The sequence below is a fragment of the Polypterus senegalus genome, chromosome 8 (genome assembly GCF_016835505.1).
Source record: "Polypterus senegalus isolate Bchr_013 chromosome 8, ASM1683550v1, whole genome shotgun sequence".
In the NCBI taxonomy this organism is placed as follows: Eukaryota; Metazoa; Chordata; class Cladistia; order Polypteriformes; family Polypteridae; genus Polypterus; species Polypterus senegalus.
Window position 1 is genome coordinate 72,171,191 of NC_053161.1, and position 23,477 is coordinate 72,194,667.

A 23,477-nucleotide genomic window follows, 5' to 3' on the forward strand; every position below is an offset into this window, starting at 1 on the left:
GATTCTGCTTTCAGATGTTGCACATTTTTTAACTTGCTCTATTGAAATGGCCATGCAGATTGACTACACGTGGTGTTACACTCGCAATAATGTACTGTATAAAGGCCAAGCGCTGCACTTCTTCAGCCAAGTTTCTCAGTTAGGGATGACTCCGTCTGCTGCCCCGTTTTCAGTTCTCCCTCCTTGGTAATGGTTTTGGTTTTCAAATTTATACCAAGTGGTGTAATGAAGAAAACAAGTCACTCATGATGGTACAAAAATGCTGGCAAGCAGAGAATTCATTGAAAAATACAGTATATTTAGCACGAGTGCTTGTTGCTCTGTTTTTAAATTCTGTTGTTATTTGACTTTTGGTCAAGTGATCCCCTCACCCAGATCAATGTGCAGAGGTTAAAGTGACTAAAATGAGCTGCTCCTCTGCTCTGCAACCCTCGGTTACACGTGTACAATCTTTACATAAACTCTTCTAACCAAGGGCTCCTATAAAGAGTGGCAAAGAGATTGGAGAAAGTAAAATTTCAAAATTCAATTTGAAGAATTATGTTAAAATAGAACACCTACTGCCTAATCATTTTACATTTTCAGTTTAAATACTGAAATTTTCGGTGGCTGGAAATCAGAATCCGCTCTCACTTGCATTCCTCCAGATTAGACCTAAATAACCTGACATTTTACAGATATTGTTTGAATTTTATTAACAAAAATGTTTTAACCCAGATGACACCTTTAATATCTGTAGTAATAAATCTTCAGCTTTTCAAAACAAAGTACATTATCTTGTAAAAAAAAGTGGAAGAGTAAGGGTCAGGGAAATCTAACATCAGCAGCTAACTTTGTTAATGAATGATTACATTAATAATTGTTAACTTGCACAAAGACCAGACAGGAAACTGTACTGTACTTGAAATGTATTCTTGTTTTTGGCACATTTACTTTCAAGTCAGCAATCAACCTTATTTCACATAATCTCTGGCCTACGACAGGGGTGTAAATTTTAATTTGTTATTCTCCTGCAGCCTTTGTTTTTTCATCCATCCATTATCTAACCCGCTATATCCTAACTACAGGGTCACGGGGGTCTGCTGTAGCCAATCCCAGCCAACACAGGGCACAAAGCAGGAAACAAACCACCACAGGGCACATACACACCCACACACCAAGCATAATTTAGGATCGCCAATGCACCTAACCTGCATGTCCTTGGACTGTGGGAGGAAACCCACGCAGACATGGGGAGAACATGCAAACTTCACGCAGGGAGGACCCGGGAAGCGAACCCAGGTCTCTTTACTGCGAGGCAGCAGAGCTACCACTGCGTCACCGTCATTACATTTGTTTACACTCAGATTAAGTTGGTAAACACATTATATCTGAAAAACACTTTTTGTAATGTACCATAATCCAGATTACAACATGTGAATGTCAGGTTGTATAATAGCTCAGCTGAGCTTCACACTAGTAGTAACACAACTATGCACTGGGCTTTATTCTTACATCAGAGAAGTACTTAATTATGACTTGTTTGTGAAATGGGACATTTGAACTTGCTGGATTTTTTTTTTCATTACAATTTTAATTTATTAGGAGTCGGAGTCCAACCCCGACTCCAGGTATCCAAAATTGTCTCAGACTCTGACTCCACAGCCCTGGTTTTAATAATAATAAAAATATGGTCATGTAGACTACGCTCATAAAGTATTCTGACAAGTAATTCCTTTCATTTTTTTTTTCTAATCAAGCTTTTGCTTAAGGTAAGACATGTTTGTGTATGTGAAAGCTGCAGAGTAAAGCTGACTTTTCTCTAGAGAAATTCAATGAATGCCCTAGGTATTTATTAGTCTTTTCTGATGCTAACAAAGGAGACCCGACGCTTAATCAGCAAACCCAGGTCTCCTTCCTGCGAGGCAGCAGCGCTACCACTGCAACGCCATGCCACCCTTGTTTTTTCATGATTGTTGAAATATTTTTATTCAGTGTAGTTTATGCTGTGTTTATGTTATTCCATTCATTTAATTCTGTAAAGTGTGTTAGGTCACCTCTTTTGTGACAAGTACTACAGAAAAAGATGTAGAATTGATCAGAATATTGTGATAAATCTTTCCATTACTAATATGATTTGTGCTACAGTATACTTACTGACCCCTTTGGTTTTTTTTTTATCTTTGTTATACACAAACAGCTCTTTATCACTTTTAAAAAGAGATAATGTGAAAGATATTAAAAAACTTACACATCATAAGCTTCAGGGCAATGTTAAATGTGTCCTAATGCATCTATGTATTAAATTATCAGAAATGAAAGCACAATCTGGATGAGTCCCTGCTAGTTTGTTTCAGGTCAAGTATCAAAAGATGTCTGATGTCCGAGTATTAAGTCAAGGAACAAACAGGTACTTGCTGTTTGGTAACATATCACGATGCAAAATGTTCAAAATCTCAATGGCAGCAAACAGCCAGTAGCGAAATTACTTTCTAATAACCTTATGGGGTACAAAACGTACTGAAAGGATAAAACACATTTGAAATGCTCACCTACAAAAACCGGACCACCACAAGTTCGTGAGCATGAAACTCCTTGGCTAAACATTTCACTTGAAGGGCAACATTTAAGCTGAGAAGGGAGAAAAACGCAACCCTGCACTACTATAGAAGTCCCCACGTAATGTGCAAGCAAGGCCCATGTGCAGCTGCATATGAGAAGAAAAAGAAATTAAGACTGGCCCGCAGCCCCCCATTGCTCCCCAGTGGTCCTATCTGCACTCTGCTTTGTGACTTAATATGATTGGGATAGCCTTCTACTACCCATAGCACTGAAATGAGCAAAGAAAGTTGATGGGCCGATCCTTTAATATGAATCATTTTTCTGTACTGTCATTTACTGATCTAAAATGTCATATCATTCTTGTTTTGACCTGGTGCAACAAACAGGACTGATCATGTCTTATGCCCAAGGCTTATTATTCTTGTGACACAGAAATGGACAAACAAGGTTAAAAAAAAAATCAATGTACAGTAATCCCTCCTCGATCGCGGGGGTTACATTCCAGACCCCCCCCGCGATAGGTGAAAATCCGCGAAGTAGAAACCATATGTTTGTATGGTTATTTTTATATATTTTAAGCTCTTAGAAACTCTCCCACACTGTTTATAAATATTCTCCACACAGTTATATAGTAAACCCTCGTTTATCTGTCTGGTGCGAATCAACCGATATAAATGAATTTCCTAGAAGTACAATTCTTTATTTATAAATCTAATATTTTCGCAGTTAGAGCATTGAAAACCTGTTTACGACCTTCTAAATATGTTTTTTTAACATTATTAGAGCCCTCTAGACATGAAATAACACCCTTTAGTCAAAATATTAAACTGTGCTCCATTACAAGACAGAGATGACAGTTCTTTCTCACAATTAAAAGAAAGCAAACATATCTTATCTTCAAAGGAGCGCCGTCATAAAGGAGCGTCAGGAGCAGAGAATGTCAGAGAGAGCGCTCGCTAAGAAAAGCAAACAATCAAAAAATCAATACGTGCTTGTAAGTATGCAGAAGCACTGCGATAAAGCGGCATTTTGTAGAGGAGCGTCCATATCTTCTAGGCAAACAGCCCCTCTGCTCACACCCCCTCCATCAGGCAGAGAGAGTGAGAGAGAGAGGTAGAGAGAAGCAAACAATCAAGCACCGCGCGGGAAGCACATTGTATATCATTGAGGAGTTTTATTTAATATGTAATACATGCTCTGATTAGGTAGCTTCTAAGCCATCCGCCAATAGCGTCCCTTGTATGAAATCAACTGAGCAAACAAACTGAGGAAGCATGTACCATAAATTAAAAGACCCATTGTCCGCAGAAATCCGCGAACCAGCGAAAAATCCGTGATATATATTTAGATGTGCTTACATTTAAAATCCGCGATAGAGTGAAGCCGCGAAAGTCGAAGCGCGATATAGCGAGGGATTACTGTAGATTTTTATATGCTATGTCAACTTTCAAATTTAACCTTAAAAAAAAAATCAAACACACAATTTAATCCAAAAATGAAAAAAAAAAACAGTTTGAAAAAAATGAGCTTTTTACACCCAGATGGCTACAACAATAATCACACAGTTTTATTTGAAGTGTATAATCACATTTTTTAGCTTTTAACACACATCCTCCCCATTATTCAAGTCAACAATTATAATTTCATGTACTGTAAAGTGTTGGTTTTTTTTTTTCCTCCATCAGGATGAACGTTTAGTAGTCCGCTGTCCTGTTGTTTTCATACACTATCGCACCTTTCACAAGCACATACTTGACAAGTTCTTGGTGGCCTCCAAACTGATAAATAAGGTGTTCCCATCTAGAATATTAAAGAGAATATGAGAATGCAAGCAGTGGTCTTTAGACCGGTTTTCTTTAGAAAACAATTTAAAAAAGGAAAAGGACAGAACATGTTAATAAACTATGCTTCCTTCTTATGTAATAAGAGTTTAACTGAAAATTTTGTAAATCTAACAGTTCATTGCTTTAACAAACTAGTTACATTTCTGTTTCTATTTGTATAAATGAAAAGTAAAATGAGCACAATGGGCCTTCCAGCACAGTTAGTCATGTAATGATGATGCAGTCGTCATCGGTTATGACAGCCTTGCCCTTTTCAGTAATAAAACATTGAATCCCTTCACAAGCAACCTTTTGTGCTTTTGTCCCCTGAGGTGAATGAATTACCCGAGTTAAAATACAATAAACAACTGTAAATGTAGGGTAAGATCTTTCAGGATGTCACTTCCACACTACTGTAAACTGTAAAACACAACTTTAAGTATACCAATGGTGTCTTTACAGAAAGGGTTCAAGCTAAACATGTTAATCTCAATGAAGCAATAAATTATTTGTATGAAGAACAACATTTGGGGGATTTGACATGGAGTTTCAAAATAAGTAATTATTTGGATTCAAGAGGAGTGGCCATCTGAAGACTTGGTATGCTGCAGTACCATAATAACAATATTTGAATATCACACTAGTCTGAACCAACATCCTCCCAAACACACACACACAATGTGTGTACTTTATGGATTTCGGTGTGATGAATCCATTTCTAAAATTGAAAATTCTCTACCAAAAACCGATTCCACAAGATATAACTGAAAAACGTTTTGAATAAAAAAATTGAAGTTTTACTAAAAACACGTTACGTTTGTTTAATGGCATCAGCATTTTCACAATATTATTCAAAGTATTTTTTGAGCTGAAATATGTCAGTCGTCTTCTATCTTAATGATGCAAACCACCCAAAATCAAGTATTTGCTACAAAGTTTTTTCCCCTCAATCAGTATTTTTTTTTTCAACTCTCTTATTGCTTCAAAATAGCCAGGAATATATATTTGAAAGGTTAGAAAGATGTCATTTTATTATGAAGAAGAGATCCAGTTGTCGTTTAAATGGTTCTTACAGAAATATGCAAAGTCAGATTGAACCATCCATTTCCTTGAGCAGATAAATAAGCGAAATGTACAACAATATACATTTTTACTTTACCGTAACAAAACAAAAAAAAAAAAAAAGAAAAAAGGACATGCTATAATTTTCTCTGGAATACAAAGGCAGAAAACTACAAGGAACTATATGGGGAGCTTTACTCCTCCGACCTAGCATTTGGGTGCAATATGCCTTTAAAAATCCATTTCCTACAATCTTATTTGGATTATTTCTCCCTGAAAACGTGGGAGAGGTCTCTGCTGAACACTAGGAGAGGTTAAAACAAATGTGTATTTTATAATGTTTCAAGTATAAATAATTAACATATATGTTTTCTCTCCATTTTTTTTTTATTTTAAACCTCCACCTCTCAAAACTGGATGTGGTAGAGAAAACTTGGCAGATTTGGATTCAACACCCTCAAACCTATAAAGTGCACCTACAATATTTGACTGGAGCAGCATCATCAGAGCAAGGAACATATTTAAATTTCACAATTCAGCATAATACCTTGAAGACTGGAGGATGACAAAATCTCCATTCTTGCCCACCTCGAGGGAGCCATGAGTATGGGATTTTCCCAAAGCGTATGCTGCATTAATAGTAGAAGCAGCTAATGCCTCACTCATAGACATCTTCATATTCACACAGGCCAGATGCATGACCATGGGCTGGATAAGACAAATGGCAACACAGAAGAAACAGTTAGCAGTATTCACATTGTTACAAACTGTTAAAATCGCTTAAGCAATCCATGCATGCCACAATGAAGAAATTTACTCTTACACACTCTTAATGTGTGCAAACCAGCAATCAGAACATCAAGCTGAAGGCAATTCATTAGCAGTTATCATCTGCATTATCTTTTTCGGAAAAAACTCACAAACAACTTGTGACAAGATTCTCTGTTTTTTTCGTCAGAATCTTGGCATCTTCAAGAAATGTAAAGCCGACTTCAAGAGCATGGGCTGCCAGTTATGTCACCTGCATACAGCCCTGTGAGCTCTGTGTTGCTGCTTTGTTTAGGTTTTGCAGCAGTCCCATGTCTTCAGTTAAACCTCCGCCAAAGCTGTCTCTTTTGTCTATCATGGGGGCAACCACAAAAGACCTACTCTGTTGTAGTATTCTGTTGAAGAGACTAGCCAACATGTTTTAGTGATCAATTTCATAGCAAATCTGGTGAATTTCTGTCTAACTGATATTGGCCATTACGTTTGTAAATCTGCCACTTGTAACCCACTTGTTTTTTGTTCTGAGCTCTTCGCTTGGAGCGATCAGTTGTGTACCCTTGTCCTATTACACTTGTCCCCAAATAGCTTACAGACTGATGTTACTCATTTATGTTGACCTCTTTTTTTTAATTTTAGTATCTTTGGATACAAGTGCCTGCCAAGCAAATAAACGTAAATCTAAACCAGTTTGAGGAGACAAAATTATATTAAAACGGTTTAGTATCCATAACCCGGTAACCACTTGATATTTCAAATTTTAATACGTGAAAATTGCACATTTGTGAACTCATATGTTAGCTCTGTATGTGATTTAATACAAATAAAGGATGTTTTAAAAGTATCTGACCATATATGATGAGCAAAAGGAAAGGAGACAATTAAAAGAATACCCAGCATTTGCTGTATTATAATGTTTAAAGATTAAAAGTCTTCGTACTCAAATGTATCATCTTGGTGACATATTCTAAAAATGTCATCAAAAAAGGCAGTTCCCAGCATTAGGTCAAACAGAAAGGAGTACCTGGCTCTCATGTCTTCTCTTGCGTTTTCAGATTTGCCCAAGAAACTGTGACCACTTAGCACCATCTGTCTCATGGGCCAATATGGCTACAAAGATTTCAACTACACAGTTCAGCAAGACATTTATTTTGCACAAACAAATACTATATATGAGCCAAAAAAAAAAAAAAACACAGGATAAAATATACTTGTATTAGGTGCACACATATTTTGAAATACTAACTACACATTATATAACAATCGGGACGTACTACTATAAAATGTCAAAGCAAGTGAATTGTTCTGCATATGAGCAAACATACCTCAGTAAATATACTGTGTGATTATCTGGGGTAACACACAAAAATGGTGAACTAATATGTCTAATATGATCATGCACATCATGGAAAGATTTTCAGCTAAATGGGAGCTCACTGTAAACCGAAATTTACTGAAACTGTTTCATCAATCTTTAGAGCTGTGAGGGGCCAGATCAGGCGACTACCACAGAATAAAACTTCAGCAAACTGCAGCACTCGCTCTCTTAGTCACTCGTGTGAGTTTTTGGTTAATAATGAACCTGGATTGAACAATCATGGGAAGACTTATAGTTGTAAAAGATGACTTCAGGTCCTGTATGACAGTAAGTGACAGCAATACAGCTTTAACATTTTGATGTGAAGAAACCATCTATTAAGATGTCTTTACTTAAGAACTTCTAGTCAAAATCACAACTTCAGGAGTGTAACAGCAACATAATTTTACCACTTTAATGTTTAATGTACAACTCATTTATCTTGAGAGAGAGCTTCTCAACATTATAAAATGTTCTGTTTTGGAAATGTTTCGAGTCCAGCTGGAAAGTGCACCTATGCGCCATAGTGTCCATCAGCCGCGTAGCCATGCCAAGCCCACCTGCTTTGCACTTGGGCCTACACAATTCGAAAATATATTGAACTAAAACTCGAAACTCTTAATTTCCAATCTCCCAATCTGAAAATGGAAATAAAATGTGCCCTGAGCTCAAAATTCCTACTCACAAATTTGAGTGTGGTCCCTCAAGTCCAAGTTTGGGCGCGCCCCTCTGAGCTCTGCACTCCAGTGATGTTGCAGCTCTGAAATATGGCCAAACTGGTGGCAAGTGGCATCTTGGCAGCTGCACGCTTGACTTTTCTCAGTTCATGGGCAGTTATTTTGCGCCTTGGTTTTTCCATACGCTTCTTGCGACCCTGTTGACTATTTTGAATGAAACGCTTGATTGTTCGATGATCACGCTTCAGAAGCTTTGCAATTTTAAGAGTGCTGCATACCTCCTCTGCAAGATATCTTACTATTTTTGACTTTTCTGAGCCTGTCAAGTCCTTCTTTTGACCCATTTTGCCAAAGGAAAGGAAGTTGCCTAATAATTATGCACACCTGATATAGGGTGTTGATGTCATTAGACCACACCCCTTCTCATTACAGAGATGCACATCACCTAATATGCTTAATTGGTAGTAGGCTTTCGAGCCTATACAGCTTGGAGTAAGACAACATGCATAAAGAGGATGATGTGGACAAAATACTCATTTGCCTAATAATTCTGCACTCCCTGTAAAGGTAAATGGTAACATTTCCAGAATGAACAGTAACAGACTAACCAATGTTAGTTTACTGTTCATAGATTACGCTCAGTGGTTTCATTGTGTATTTTTTATTTGTAGCTTTCAAGAAGAAATATACTCTTGGCTTCAATCAATAGTACTAAGAAATATTTTTAGAAACGACAACAATTCTTTTTGCACTTTCCTTGCTCCTTGACGACTTCTTCTATCCAGACTATAGCACTGCTAGTTAGCATTTTTGCTGAACCACTAGCTTTCACATTTCATTTCCCACTTGGGAATCACTGTTAAGCCAATTACGAATTCCGACTTCCCAGCTCCACTGTATGACAAATGCAGAATTAATTTTTTGTTAAAAAAAAAAAACAAAACTGCCATATACAAATGTCCTGGGTATGACGTTACACTGCATCCGGCCCCGCAAGTGGTCTTGCAACTTGCAGGGGAATCATGGGGGTTGGTAGCAGGATTTGCACTCCACCCACTATAAAAAAAACGACAGACAGGACTCCTTTAATGGGGTCAGGCCTGCTGGGGATAAGAACTGGTGTGGTACTGAGGCCACTGCACTGTGTTTCGTCATGTGGTGGATGCAGCAATGCGTTGCATGCTCCCTGACCTGACATACAAATGCATTTATTCGATCTGAAGATGCCACTTGGTGATGATTGGTCTGATTATTGATTGGTGGAGCAATTTGCAAATACGATCACGGAGCAGCATTTTCGTTATTTTACTACTAGTGTTCTAAGCAAAAGAAGCAGTTAATAGCGTAATGTTAAAATATGGTTAAACAAAGTAGTTTGCTTACTTCTCTTGCAGCAAAAAAAGACGCAATGACGAGGATGAAGGTGATTCAGTACAAGGTTAGTTGTTGTTAATTTCATCAGTGGACCCTGTGTTAGGCCCTCAAACACAAAATACGGAAATGGTGAATGCCTCTGCTAATTTCACACAGTCAACAAGTGGCATGTCCAGAGAAGATTAACATTTTTCAATTACGCATGAGCGCCTTATGACACATCCACTATAGATTAGCCCACGACACAGCCAAAATCAATTCATCCTCAGTCAGAAAAGTTGCAGGCAAAAATAGGGGTCTTTCTGGTTAGTGTGGCACAGTGGTTAAAGATTTGGACTTCAGACCTTGGAGGCTACGGGCTCAGCTCCCACTGCTGATGTGTGACCATGAGCAAGTCAATTCACCTGCCTGTGTTCCAAATGGCAAAAACCAAAAGAAATGTGACCAATTGTATCTCAAATGTTGTTAAGTAGCTTTGGATAAAGGTGTCATCCGAATGATGAATTTCAAAGTTTCCCATGCTTGGAGTACAGCACTTCAAAAGATGCCTTATTTTGTAAGGTATGACACCACTTTCCTGAATCGTCTCCCGAGGATCGATTCATAAAAATTAGCTGTAGAGACCGAAAACATCTTTCACGCCGGCTAGTAGCAAGACACTCGGGCACAGGGCAGAATGGATGGCTACAAGCAATGTCACGAAAGTCAAAGAAATATTGTTACTCATCTGAGCAGGTCAGCTTATGAAAGGAATGGAGAGAACATAAAACTCTTTATAGATATTCTATTGTTCTGTGCCAAACAAAATACTGAGTTTTGTGGACATATGTGAGAATGATGGATCATTAAGCACAGGCAATTTTTTGGAATGGTTTACGCCGCTCCTTAAATATAACCCAGAAATAAGATGACAACCGGCCAGATTGCCTAAAAACTACACACATTTGAGCCTGACATACTGAATGAGAATCTTGAAATCTCTGCATCTCTCTTTATCCAATTGCATGATGAACCAAACAAATACTTTTCAGTTTTAGAAGATGAATATAAAGACATGTCAGAAAGGGAACTACTTGCAGTGTAGTAAGACCAATCCACATGAAGGTTCCAGAAAGAATCTTTTTTTTTCTATCTAGATCAGTAACAGACTTCATATAAATAACCATGAATAGATGGTAATAAAAGTTTGTGAAATACCAATGGGTTCCTAATTCTAAAATGACTCTTGATAGATACAAAAATACAGGTCAAGCCCATGTTTTTTATTCTGTTAGTGTAACATCAAAATATTAAAGATTTCTTTTTTCCTTCTTTTTAGTACTAGGGTGTTGTACCATGCTAGCCATTATGAATGTAGTGAAAAGCAAAATGAAACCTTTTATTGGCTAACTAAAGTAGAAAGATTACAATATGTAAGCTTTTGAGGCAACTCAAGATCTTGCCTGAAGAAGGGGCCGGAGTTGCCTCGAAAGCTTGCATATTGTAATCTTTTTAGTTAGCCAATAAAAGGGCTCATTTTGCTTTCCTTCTTTTTAGGATGTTTTTCAAAGCTCAAAGAACGAACTTCATATGCAAAGAACCCTTCAATGAATGAAATGGTGGTTTGTCAAGCAATAGTTCTTAAAGGAACCACATAACCAGATAAGAACCATAAAGTGTCATTAAATAACCATTTTGTTTAAGAGTGCATTCAATCATTATGGAATCCACTAAATTTAATTCTGAGAAATAAGTGCAAAAGCATATCTAGGGACTTGGCTGAAACTATACTTGTACTGAGTGCCCAGTCATTGATTGGGCATAAACACAGTAAGTCAGTCTAGGTGAATTTAAAGTCGTCACCTGCCAGCTAAACTTGTGTGTGTTGGGATACTTGAAGAAAATGGGTTGCCTTCATAACAACCAGCAAATACAGAGGGAAGATACAAACTGCACCCAGAGAACTGTGATGGAGCTGTATTAAACACTCTACCACCCAAAGTTATATTTTATACAAGGTTTTGGGAAAAAAAAACCAATTACCAGAGTAATTCCAAAATAGCTTTTTTTTTACTCCTCTGTTATGATTCTGAAACCAATGGCCATAACAGATGAAGCAAAACGATGCTCCTGTCTGCACCGAAAAAAGTGTGAACACTTTAGAAGGAGGAGAACAAAAAAAGTGGGGAACATAGTTATAGGCCTGAACTGGCTCACTGACAGAATTTTGTTTCTAGGAGAAACGTTGAGATTTATCTAAATTCATGCCATGTTTATACAAAAGGCACCATCAGGACCACTAAAACAATAAAGCAAATGCTATAGAGACACTTGGAAACTTTAGACAGGAGCAGAAGATACCCACTGCCTTATTTACATACTTACCATTGAAAAACAATAGGCATTGGGATTGAAATCACTACCCAAAGCAACAATAACACCTGCATTCAGCATGTCTCTGGCTCTGGGCTGCTTTAACCTAAACAGAAAACACACACCACTTATTTAAAATGCACTCTTTTTGGAAAAGAATACAGTTCAATGGTATATAAGAATTACACTTTTTTAGGTCATTTGTAGACATACAATATCTTTTTACAATTAGAGCAAAGGCAGGTTAAATGATTGGACTAGCAACTCATTCATTGATACATTCATTATTTAAGGTGCATTAGAAGGTTGTAATATCATAGGCAACTGGAGTATATCCCAATAAAATTCAGGCAGTCGAACTCAGGCCTAGATATAACAATAATATATTGCAGGGTACACATATGAACCACAGGCAGAGCCAGTATTATGCCCCCACCCACCTTCCTCATCGACTAACCCTATAGTTTAGGTTATTCCCCCCACCCAACTAAACATAAATTAGCCTATACTACATATATGCATTTTAATACACATTTCCCTTGATTAAAATATCAGATGATTATAGGTTAACACAGGAAACTCACCAGTGTTATTTAACACTAGAAAAACTCATTTAAAGTATTTGGAAAGCATATGTATGGATAATTATTATACAGCATACATCTGCATAAGACAGTTTATAAAATAAGATTGACTTAAAATTTTGCCAATCACAGCTACTCAAAATAAGTTATGTTCACAGGAGATTATCAACTAGTAACTTACAGAAGTTACTTTAGCACTCCTGTTGAGCTCCAATATATCGATTCATATGATTCACTGAATAGTCATTCAAAGAGAACGAATTGCTCACAAATTGACCATCACTAGTTACTGCTGAACTATGTCTTGTTGAAGGGTAATGTGACCAATGTCTAACCAAACACCAGTTTTAGTTGCAAAATGTGCCACAGTCGGATATTAGCAGTGAAAATTTAATTGATACCCCCAAGGCAAGTGGAAACCCCATGGCTAGCGGTGTCTACTTTACTGATGCATGTGCTAACGCGATTACAAAGTGTGCTTGAAAATCTATAACCACCCAGGTCACAGATTTTCGGATATCCACGAGCCACCAGCTCAATTGGTATTAAACTTTTGTTGCTGCTGCTAAGATATGCAGCTTTGTGGCTCATTGACACAACAGATAACAGTGTGTGGCTGGAATGTGGGATGAAAGATGAGATGTTGGCACTAGTGTGAGGGACGGCCCATGTCTTTACCCAGCTGAGACACCCTTAGAATGAAAGGACTGGAGGAAACAGCATGCACAGGATATGATCTCCCCCAGACTGCTAGATGGTGGTGCCAGGGGGTGTTGCAGGGACTTTGGAGCCCTACTTCATACGGCTTCTACCTCACCCGAAAGTGGTTTTGGACGTGTACAGAAGACTGGAAGTACTCCTTGGTGGAACATAAAAGGAGCTGCCTGCCTCACAAGGCGTTGGGAAGAAGAGGGATGAAGCTTGATGGAGGAGGAAGAGTGAAGGCAAAAGGACACAGTGAGAGATGGAGAGAAAAAGAAAAAAAGTGCTGTGTGCTGTAATTAAACTTCTTTGTACTGTGCTGTGGGTGTGCATTGTGTGCACTGGGTGTGATGAGGATGGACAGGATTAGAAATGAGTACATTAGAGGGTCAGCTCAAGTTGGACGGTTGGGATACAAAGTCAGAGAGGCGAGATTGTGCTGGTTTGGACATGTGCAGAGGAGAGATACTGGGTATATTGGGAGAAGGAAGCTAAGGTTAGAGCTGCCAGGCAAGAGAAAAAGAGGAAAGCCCCATACGAAGGTTTATGGATGTGGTGAGAGAGGACATGCAGGTGATGGATGTAACAGAACAAGATGCAGAGGACAGAAAGATATGGAAGAAGATGATCCGCTGTGGCGACCCCTAATGGGAGCAGCTGAAAGAATAAGTACAGTGCTGTGGGAAACAAAGAAAACATTTCCCACTGAATAAAAGTTTGTGGTGTGCCGAAACTTGTGTCTGCATCTGTCTGTGTCAGGTTTGGGGAGCTGGTGTGCCCAATGCAGGCCATACTAGTAAAGACAGATTCACTAGTGTATTCAGAGACTGGAAACACACATCAAAAATCCAAACTAGATGTGCAAAAAAGCCATTAAAGTTAATATGGCTGGACTTCTTTTTTTAAATCATGCACTATATATATATATATAACTAATAAAAAATAAAAAACATAATACCCACTTGTGATAAATTTAGGCCAAACCTACCCTCGCGCCGTGATACTGATTTACCATAAGACATACATTTTCTATTTTCTTTTTTGTTAGAAAATAGACAATTAGAAATAAATTCCATTTATCTATGCTTACTGTTTGCTTTATCATAGGAGGTTTTTTTTTGTAAACAACTAATGTTGCCCATCTTTAGAAATTAGCTTTATTTTGGATATTGGATGAAGTCTTAGTTTGATCCAATGGGCATTTTCTATACTGTTATTTCAAATTTGCTTAGAAACATTGCATGAAGAAGCTGTGACCTCTAACTGTAAATTATGAGGTTTCATTTTAAATCTTGTTAGCCATGTAAAAAGCCTTATAATCATAAAAGTGTTATATCAAATAAAGATTAATGGATTGGTTGATTGTAGTTCACACCTCTGTCTTAATGTCTTCAAAACCTGTATAGCCTAAACTGAAACTTTATTATGCCTTGCCAACACTTTTTGTTAAGTTAATTAATTTAGAAATTTACCTCATGTGAATAATTTAAGAGGGCATATAGTGAAGATGTGGTAGACTTCTACATGAAAAAATGAGGATCCCCTTCCCATTGAAATGTAAATTTAGAATTCCTGGTATGATAATCACCTTAAGTGTCAAGGAAAGCCATTTTTGTAACACTTTAATAGAGTATAACTGTACAAGTGTGATGGATTAGGTTCTAGTTTAAGACAACACATGCATGCATTCAATGGCCTCAGTTATTTATTTATTTATTTATTTGGTGTGTGTGTTTATTTATTTTTAATTATTTCTTTCAATGTTAAATTGCTGTATGCGTACCTTAACATATAGGCAGTGGTGGGCAGTAGGACAGCTGCAGTTTTGCTTTTTGCCATAGCAGCAATTCCTTCATCTGTCACTTCTTCAAGGTGACTCACAGCAAGAGCATTCAATTCGGCACCCAGCTACCGAAAATGTTAAGCAGGATACAAGTTAACATTCAAAAATGACTAACAGGTTAACCCTTTTTATTTAAGACTTTCGAATTGTGTATATTCTATAAACATCACTGTATATGTAATCTCCATATACTTCATTAGTGTATTATTTAAAACCTTAGCCAACTTATCCTTATTTTGTGCAATTTTTAAGTTTTGAAACATTTACATTATTGTTAAATGTCACTTTATTCAGTACTTTTTCTATTGCAATAGAAAAAGTGAGAAAAACAATGCATAAAAATTCAAGTAAAATGTATAACAGAATATTAACTATTCATCCATCCATCAATTACAAAACCTATATTTTACATTTCTGTGTCATAAACAGTAGTAGTGAACAATTTTAAGTTTTGTTCAACGCAGGAATCAACCCTGGAAGAGTAATAGTGCACAACAGAGCACGGTCATGCAAAAAGCTAAGCTTGACCTATTTTTTTTTTTTTTTGACATGAAAGTAACAACTGCAGCATTTATTTCTCCATTTGGTCACATATCTTTTAAAAAGAACTTACACGCTGCTCATTCTAATATATCTATTCTTCCATATATCACTCAGAATAGGTAATAACAGCCTTTTCATTATTGGTTCATTTACATCTATAGGACCATCTATGGATAGGTGAAACTCCTTCTTAATGCATCAAGAACTTTGCTCTGTAAAAACTCTACCACAGTTATTACGGATATTCTCATGTACTGTGGCTAGTGCCCAAAACTGTATCATATTCAAAGTGGCACTTTGTGACATTAAGCATGTGTGTGTGCCATTTACAAGGAGAATGATCATATCTTAGGCTTGTGTCCGCCTACTGTTTTCAACAGAGTTGTCTCCAAGTATGAGGTCATCTCTTTTTTATTAACATTTTATTGAATTTATTAAAATCAAACAACATTCCATACAAGCAAGTCAGATTTTACAAAACTAGGTTCAAGTCCAGTCAACCCCCACCCATGAGAAAGAGAGCTAGGCCAACATAGTTAAACTTTAATAGTAGAAAAAAAAGTAAGTAAATAAATAGAATAAAAAGGGGAAGAGAATCCACTTCCTCAGTTTAAATGGTTATTCTAAAATATTAATTAGATCCTGCCAGGTTTTTAAAAGGTTTTGCTCAGATCCTCTAAGTGAGTATTTATTTTTTTCCAATTTCAAACAGTATATAACATCAGTTACAGTATGAGGTCATCTCTGATTCAGCATCTAGCAATATGAAAAGTGAAGGCATCTCTCACAAAGTTAACACTCAGTGATTCCTGCCTTTGCATCTCTGAAGAGTTGAACCACCGTTTATATAAAAAAAAACAAAAAAAAAAAAACTCCTTTACAAAGAATAAACCTACCTCGGCAGAATTCATTGGATGTAGCTCATCACCATGAAAATTAATCTGAAAACCCATACTGCTCCCCATCTGAAGAATGGCTCTTGTACAGTCCAGGTCAAACACCCCTTTCTCACAGAATACATCAATATTGTCTATATGAAGGTCACCATTTTCAACTTTTTTCTTCAGCTGAGGTAGATGAACATTAATAATGTCCTTTGTGGCTTCTTTTGCAGTCTTTCCTCTTGAAATAAGAAAATAATAGTTAAACTGTTTACTCTGCATGCCTAAATTGGTCAAGAATAAAGGCAAATATAATTCTTTCTAGTTTTAGTAAACTGCTACATACAAAACATTTATGTTGCTTATAATAAATTACTGTATTTAGGTGGCACAGTCGTTAGCACTACTACCTTATAACTATAGACCATGGGTTCAAATCTCTGTGCAAGAAAGGCATTTCTGAAGTATAGGTGTTCTCTTTGTGCATGGAAGGGCTTTTCTGCATGTTGGATTAATTGGTAACTCTAAACTGAATCCGTATTTATTAAAGTGCATGAGTGGGTTCTTGTGCGGGTTGCTGCTTTGAGCCCGATTTTCTTAAGCTATGCTCTAGCCAGTTATATAAAGCAGGTTCAGTAATGGAAAGAATGAAGTTCATGCATTCTAATTATCTAAAAAAAATCCATTTGTCAAACTATATTTTACAATACCTTACACAGAGATGAATGTAAAAATGTATGGGGTGTCGCAAGTTCTGAAAAGGTAATTCAGTTTATATAATACATTATACCCTTTAATGGACTGAGCACATGCAGACATGTCAATTACACTACATGTAGTTGCAATTTACAGTTTATACATAAATACATGAGAGCCCAGATTATTTTGCAGACTTTTTAAAGGTTATGGTAATTTCCTCAGTAAACCATTGAAATGTTTTACATCATTTGTTTTTCTTTAAATGTGTAAATTATTATATACTAATCAGAACTCTGTACCTACAAATAAGCTCACCATAGGCTTTTCCCTTCATTGTTGTCAAATGTTCCAACCATTTTTGTTACACAATTAATTTAGTTCAGAGTTGCATGGATCAGGGCCTGTGTTATGAGCACCAGCTGCATGGAAGGAACAAATGCTTGCATACATTTCAGTGTTGATGCTTTAGGTAGTCACCGTTCAGAGTCTGAATCTTGCAAATCTTACAAATTCTTCCCATGTCTACATGGACTTTGTGTCGAAATTCACACAGATGTGTATGTTAGGTTGACTTGCGATTACAAGTTGACCCCATGGAAGTGTTTGTGTGGGCATTGATTTGTGCAAGTGAACCCTACAATGGAGTGAGTTCCTTTCCGGTGTTACTTTTGCCTTGCTCCCAAACTTCCTGAAACAGACACGGTCTACCCAGTCCTACTCCAGCTTTATATTATCTTCAGTAAATACAGATTCCCGAGTTTCTGTGTGTATATATAATACATTTATATAGCACTTTTCCCATGTTCGTATATATACACACACACATACTAGTTTTGAGACTGCACCTATGTGGGCAGCAACAGATGTAATGTAGAATTGCATCATGCAGCATTTTCACACAGATTAAGTTTAAAAATCTAGGAAGATTAAAAAGTTTAAAACATATTTAACACTTCTTATTGTACTACATCCATATTATCTACTGGCTTACAGACAATATGTATTTGTTTCTAGTATATAAATATGCCTTGTGAAAGATTTTTGATTACAGACATTTTATAAGTAATACAAAGTATGTTTTGCATATACTTAAAATCTTTTTAAAATACATATCTGTTATGGCCAAAACCCGAAAATTGGCCAAAGCGGGAAGTGTCCAGCCAAATCGGGAAATGGCCAGTGTCGCTGTAAATTGACCAGCCAATGTCTGATCTTTTCCTTGGATTTAAGGATTTGGCCAGCCAGTTTGCAAAATAGCATGGGGCCATCGGCCAAAGTCAGAAGAAAAAAGGCAAGCGCAGCGATTTGTTGCACATTTAGAAGTGCAATTGCATCGAGCGTAGCCTTGGCGGCTCTTGTTCAGAAAGCTGACGCCACTTGGTTATTTCACAATAATTAAGATTAGGTATATAAGTAGGTTTCACATTTCTGTTATCATTTTAGCCCTAAAATAGTGACTTAACATCAGGGACCTATTTTAAGGTTAGTGTTTGGGTGAGGGGAAGGCCTTCTCTAGTGGCACCCGCTTTCTGAACAAGACCCGCCTTGGCCACCGGTCAGTGATTGGGAAGATGCGACGGTACGTTGCGATTTTTCTTCTGTGCCTACGGATTCCAGTGCGAGTAGTTTCTCGTGATGAATGGAAAACTCACTTCTGAATCTGCATCTGAAATTTTTAAGCATCTTCGCACCTTGAGCGATCAAGTCTTACATTAGTACATCGAATTTTGGACAGGGAGTTCTCGCCACTTCGCGAAATGGCCGGCCAAAGTAGCATATACACTGGTCATTTCTAGTAACTCTGACTTTGGCCACACCTTTCGGCCAAAATGCAAAATGGCTGTCCAATTCAGGAACTGGCCGAACTTCAAGTTTTGGCCGTAACATATATAAATGTATGTATGGGTAAAACAGAAAGACTGTGTGTAGCATTACTGATGCACAATTCCGTGGATCTGGGTTTAATCTGCAGCATGGTAATAGTCTTCAATTTGCATATCATCCATTTGACTGTTCTGTTCCTTCCTACACCCCAAAAAAGTGCTGATTAGATAAATTTGCCTAGTGTAAGTGAATGTGAATATGTGTGTGCCCAATCCACACTTGGTTCCTACCACGTGACTGATGCTGCCTATATAGGCTTTGGCTCCACAAAACACATAATGAAAACATTCCATCCACTCAATTCATGTTTGCAAAATAACCCCAGCAATGTCATGAAACAGAAACTTAAAACTTTTTGCTTCATAAGAGCATTAAGTTTATACTTTGATTCAAAAATATTACTTTGGGACAGAGTGTGCACCACAGAATGTAGACGAGATGCCGACTGGCTGATCCTGGCGTGCCTGCTCAATAACAGTAAGCATTTTAATCTCCGTGTCCAAATCCAAGCCATATCCACTCTTGCACTCTACAAGTGTAGTTCCAGCTCTCAACATTCTCTGTAGTCGTTGCTTCAGACTGACCAACAGCTCTTCAGCGGAGGCTCTTCTGGTGTGCTCCACTGTAAAGTGGATTCCACCTCCTGCTTGGTGAATCTCCATATAGGAAGCACCTGCAAGCTGATTGGAACAGTACAGTACAATCAATTATTAACATTGAACAGAATTAGAGAACTACAAATTAAAAAAAAAAATCCAAATTGCATAATTATACACAACAGAATTTTTACATGGTAAAATAAAACATACTAATGTATTTATAATACAGGGTGGCCCACGAAAAAGTAGCCTGCCTTCCTGCCAGAGTGGCTCGCCGATTGACTACCCTCAAAGCTGTGTAGACATAGTGCAAACGTGTGAGTACGAGCTGAGCGATGTATTCCATTCCACAAAGAATCATTTTCAGCACTTTCTGTAAAGAGTGAGATTTTTGCATTTCAAGTTCTTTCTTTATGGAAGGGCACCTTTTTTCGCCAGGGAGGCGGGCTACTTTTTCGTGGGCCACCCTGTATCTCTGATTCTTCTTTACATGGTAAACAATAAATGAGAGATAAAATCTATATACTTAGTATGCTAACCTTCAGTACCACTTGATAAAAAAACAAGATAATTAAGTACACTGAAGGAAACATCACTGAGAGAGAGGTTAGGAGCATGTGCTGATACAGTGCATTGCCGCACCCACCAAAAGATAAAACAACTCAGGATTCCAGATTAAGACCCAAGTGCAGCCATGCAACAGGTGACACCTCAGCACCACACTAGTTCAGATGGAATGGAACAGTGTGAAGTTTTTTTTATGGTGGCTGGAGTGCCAATTCGGCCACAAACCCCCAGGTTTTTCACTGCAGTTTGGAGTATTGTATTAAAAAAAAAATAAATACCTTAAGTGCAAATTCATGAACTCTGTCTCCAGCCCAGACAGGATGTGTATGTGCATCTACTAAACCTGAACATAAAAAAACAAACAATTAGCAAGTGGGTGCTACCACTGTCATCATATGCGGTACGGATTGGCAGTCTGCTCTAAATACAGATACTGTATACCTTGTTACCAAAAAAAGCATAATCCAAAACTTGATATCATTGGTATGGCTGTTTCTGAAACATCTTATGAAGCAAACAAAAACGCATATAATTTTTCACTGTAAATAACTCTAAATAACAGTAACCATATGGCAGCTTTCTTTGAATCTGTGACAATAAGTACAGTTATGACTAATGTTTTGCAAAATTATAACTGGTAAATTGAAAATTGAAAATTTTATTTCTCATACTCTTTTTCACAGTGATTTTAGTTATGCTTGCTTAAAATGTGAAGCAATCGATTGTCAGCATATCTGCCTGTCCGAATTAAATAACTCTGCTCTCACTAGACTGAATTGTGGAAATTTGGAACACTTATTCTTCAAGGAAAATTTGTCAGGAAAGTACAATCTTTATTGAGGTATCTTAGAGAACACTGTAAAATGTATGACATTTCAAATACTCGGGTTGTAAAAATCCTTAGAAAATGTTTAAAGTCTAGACAAATATTTTGTGTGACCTCAAAGATTAATTGGCAGAATGTCCTTTATTGCACATCAAAACAAAGTCTCCATTTTTTATATTTAAGGAATATGGATTACAATTAACTATACATTCTTCATAATCAACTAGCAAAATTATATTAATCAGTGCAATTTTACATCACATGAGTTGTAATTGAGTCTATGAAAGCCACCCAATGCCAATTTGTTTTATTTTTAACCACATATCATAAAATGCTATTTAAAACAAATTTAATGTATTGAACAAATACAATATTATTAAATCCAGTTATTTTGGATACTACTCATAAAAAAGATTTGATAAACCAATATTAGTCTTTGATGAAGTAAATTAACAAAAAATAAAAATGCTCCACTTTCAAAACAGTGTACTAAGCCCCTGAATGTTCCGCTATGCATGCACTTTAACTTCTTTATTACTGTATATGGGATTACACATTCTTGCAACTCTTCTTTCTTAAGCTTTTAAGTGCTATTGTATCCATTTATTTCTTCTCCTTTCTGGTTTAGTTTTTTTTAAGGAGCCTTTGAACATGAAGCAACTCTAAATGAGCCACCAGTTCATTTCAGTGGATACTCACACTTAAAAAACCTTTCAGACTCACCAGACAAACCAGCCTAGGATATGGGAGGAAAAAAAGACAGGACATGCAAAGACTACACAAAGTGACCAGCCCAACATGTGAATTTAGTTCTGTGTAGCTTTGAGGCAGAAGTAAAAAGAACACCTTGGTCATAATCTAATCTTAACTACAAGCTCAACTGCTTCCCTAAAATAGCTTATATATATATATACCTGGTATGATGCACATGCCCTCTGCATCAATAATTTTTTCAAAAGTTGCTCCCTTAAACTGAGAAGCAATAGCAGTTGCAGGCCCCACAGCTTTGATCAAACCATCCCTAAGAAGAAGAAAAAAAAAAGTTAAAAAAGTACGCTGAGCAGGTATTGCCTACTGTAAGCACGGTTAGCAGGTTTTAAATAAAGGATAATTAAATAAATCAATATGCTGTTTATACTATATTACTAATGAAACTATAACAACAATTTAGCGATTATCAAAAAGAAACATACAAAAAAATAACTCTTCCTAAAGATGAATTTGAAGTCTGACAATATGCAAAGTGACAAAAATATTGTTTTTATTTGTTTTGTAAAGTGAATGGTACACAGTTGTGTTGTAAAGAGTACTACATACTATATATATATATATATATATATATATATATATATATATATATATATATATATAAATACTGATTGATTGACATGTTCTTTTAGTAACCCAGGTGGGCTAGCTACTCCAAAAGTCCTTCAATTTACGTGTTTCACTCTTGGGTATCCTTAGAAGCAAGTTCCATTTTTGTAATACCTTCTACTACCACTTTCATTTGTGTCCTCCTTCCACTTTTATTTAGGCTCATCACATCTTCCTCCACTACAGTGCACCTCTTTGCGCATTCAATTCCCTCCTTTAACTCAGTAAGTTCTAGAATGTCATCTTCTAGCCACTGTGCTACCACCACTATAACCAGTTTTAACCATCTTGAAGGCCAATGGGAATGGTCCTCCATCTTACATGAGGCGATCCACATGAGCGTAAACGCTTGACAAACTGATAATAAAAGTATATTAAATTGGATTTTGCAAAGAAGGCTGCTACTTCTAGGAGCTTGGCTGAAAATGTGCTTGGTCAGGAAACAGAAAAGTCAATAAAAAAGAAGGCAAACAGATTTATTCTAAAGGGCAGATTTGAGTTTGATAAACAAACAGATGGACAAGTACACATTTGAAGTAAACCTATGAAAACTTTCAACCACATAGACTAAATTCAAAAAGGTCGAGAAATACTGAAAACATACAGCATGTAAACAAAGAAAAATTGTCAGAGGTAGAAGGCAGAAGGATTGAGCGACAGCATATGCAGTACTTATACAGTATATACACCCATTTCAAGTAGCCTGAGAACTGAAAATAGCTTTTCAACATATTCTGCATTTTCACTACATGGGCATAAACTCCACTTCTTCTACATTTCCTTCCCCTTGGCATCAAGTTGGACATTACTGCAGTGTAACCACCTTCAAGGTTTTCATTGTCATACCAACGTTCCATTTTTATATATTCTCCTGAAACTTTGCTTTACTTTTCACAATCAACAGAAAATCACTGGCATGCCAGTATTCCCATAATTATTGTTCTTGTCATGTTTTGCAGGTGCTAGCACTGCTGCCAGTTTTATGTTTTGTGTCATTAACAGTCTGTTGTGTTATTATACT

General features: G+C 36.9%; 1 protein-coding gene across 2 annotated transcripts in view; it reads right to left on the bottom strand.

The window, feature by feature from the left end:
- Positions 1 to 4,087: 4,087 nt before the first annotated feature.
- amdhd1 (amidohydrolase domain containing 1) overlaps positions 4,088 to 23,477 on the bottom strand; it is a 28,233-nt gene continuing 8,843 nt past the window's right edge. For both annotated transcript variants that reach the window (XM_039761263.1, XM_039761262.1), the window contains exons 2-9: positions 21,994 to 22,100; positions 20,532 to 20,596; positions 19,490 to 19,767; positions 16,520 to 16,745; positions 15,021 to 15,145; positions 11,964 to 12,057; positions 5,974 to 6,134; positions 4,088 to 4,341 (exon numbers count right to left, since the gene is read on the bottom strand). In XM_039761263.1, coding sequence (XP_039617197.1) covers positions 4,236 to 4,341; positions 5,974 to 6,134; positions 11,964 to 12,057; positions 15,021 to 15,145; positions 16,520 to 16,745; positions 19,490 to 19,767; positions 20,532 to 20,596; positions 21,994 to 22,009 — 1,071 coding nt within the window. In that variant the 5' untranslated portion in view covers positions 22,010 to 22,100 and the 3' untranslated portion in view covers positions 4,088 to 4,235. The remainder of the gene's footprint in view (positions 4,342 to 5,973; positions 6,135 to 11,963; positions 12,058 to 15,020; positions 15,146 to 16,519; positions 16,746 to 19,489; positions 19,768 to 20,531; positions 20,597 to 21,993; positions 22,101 to 23,477) is intronic.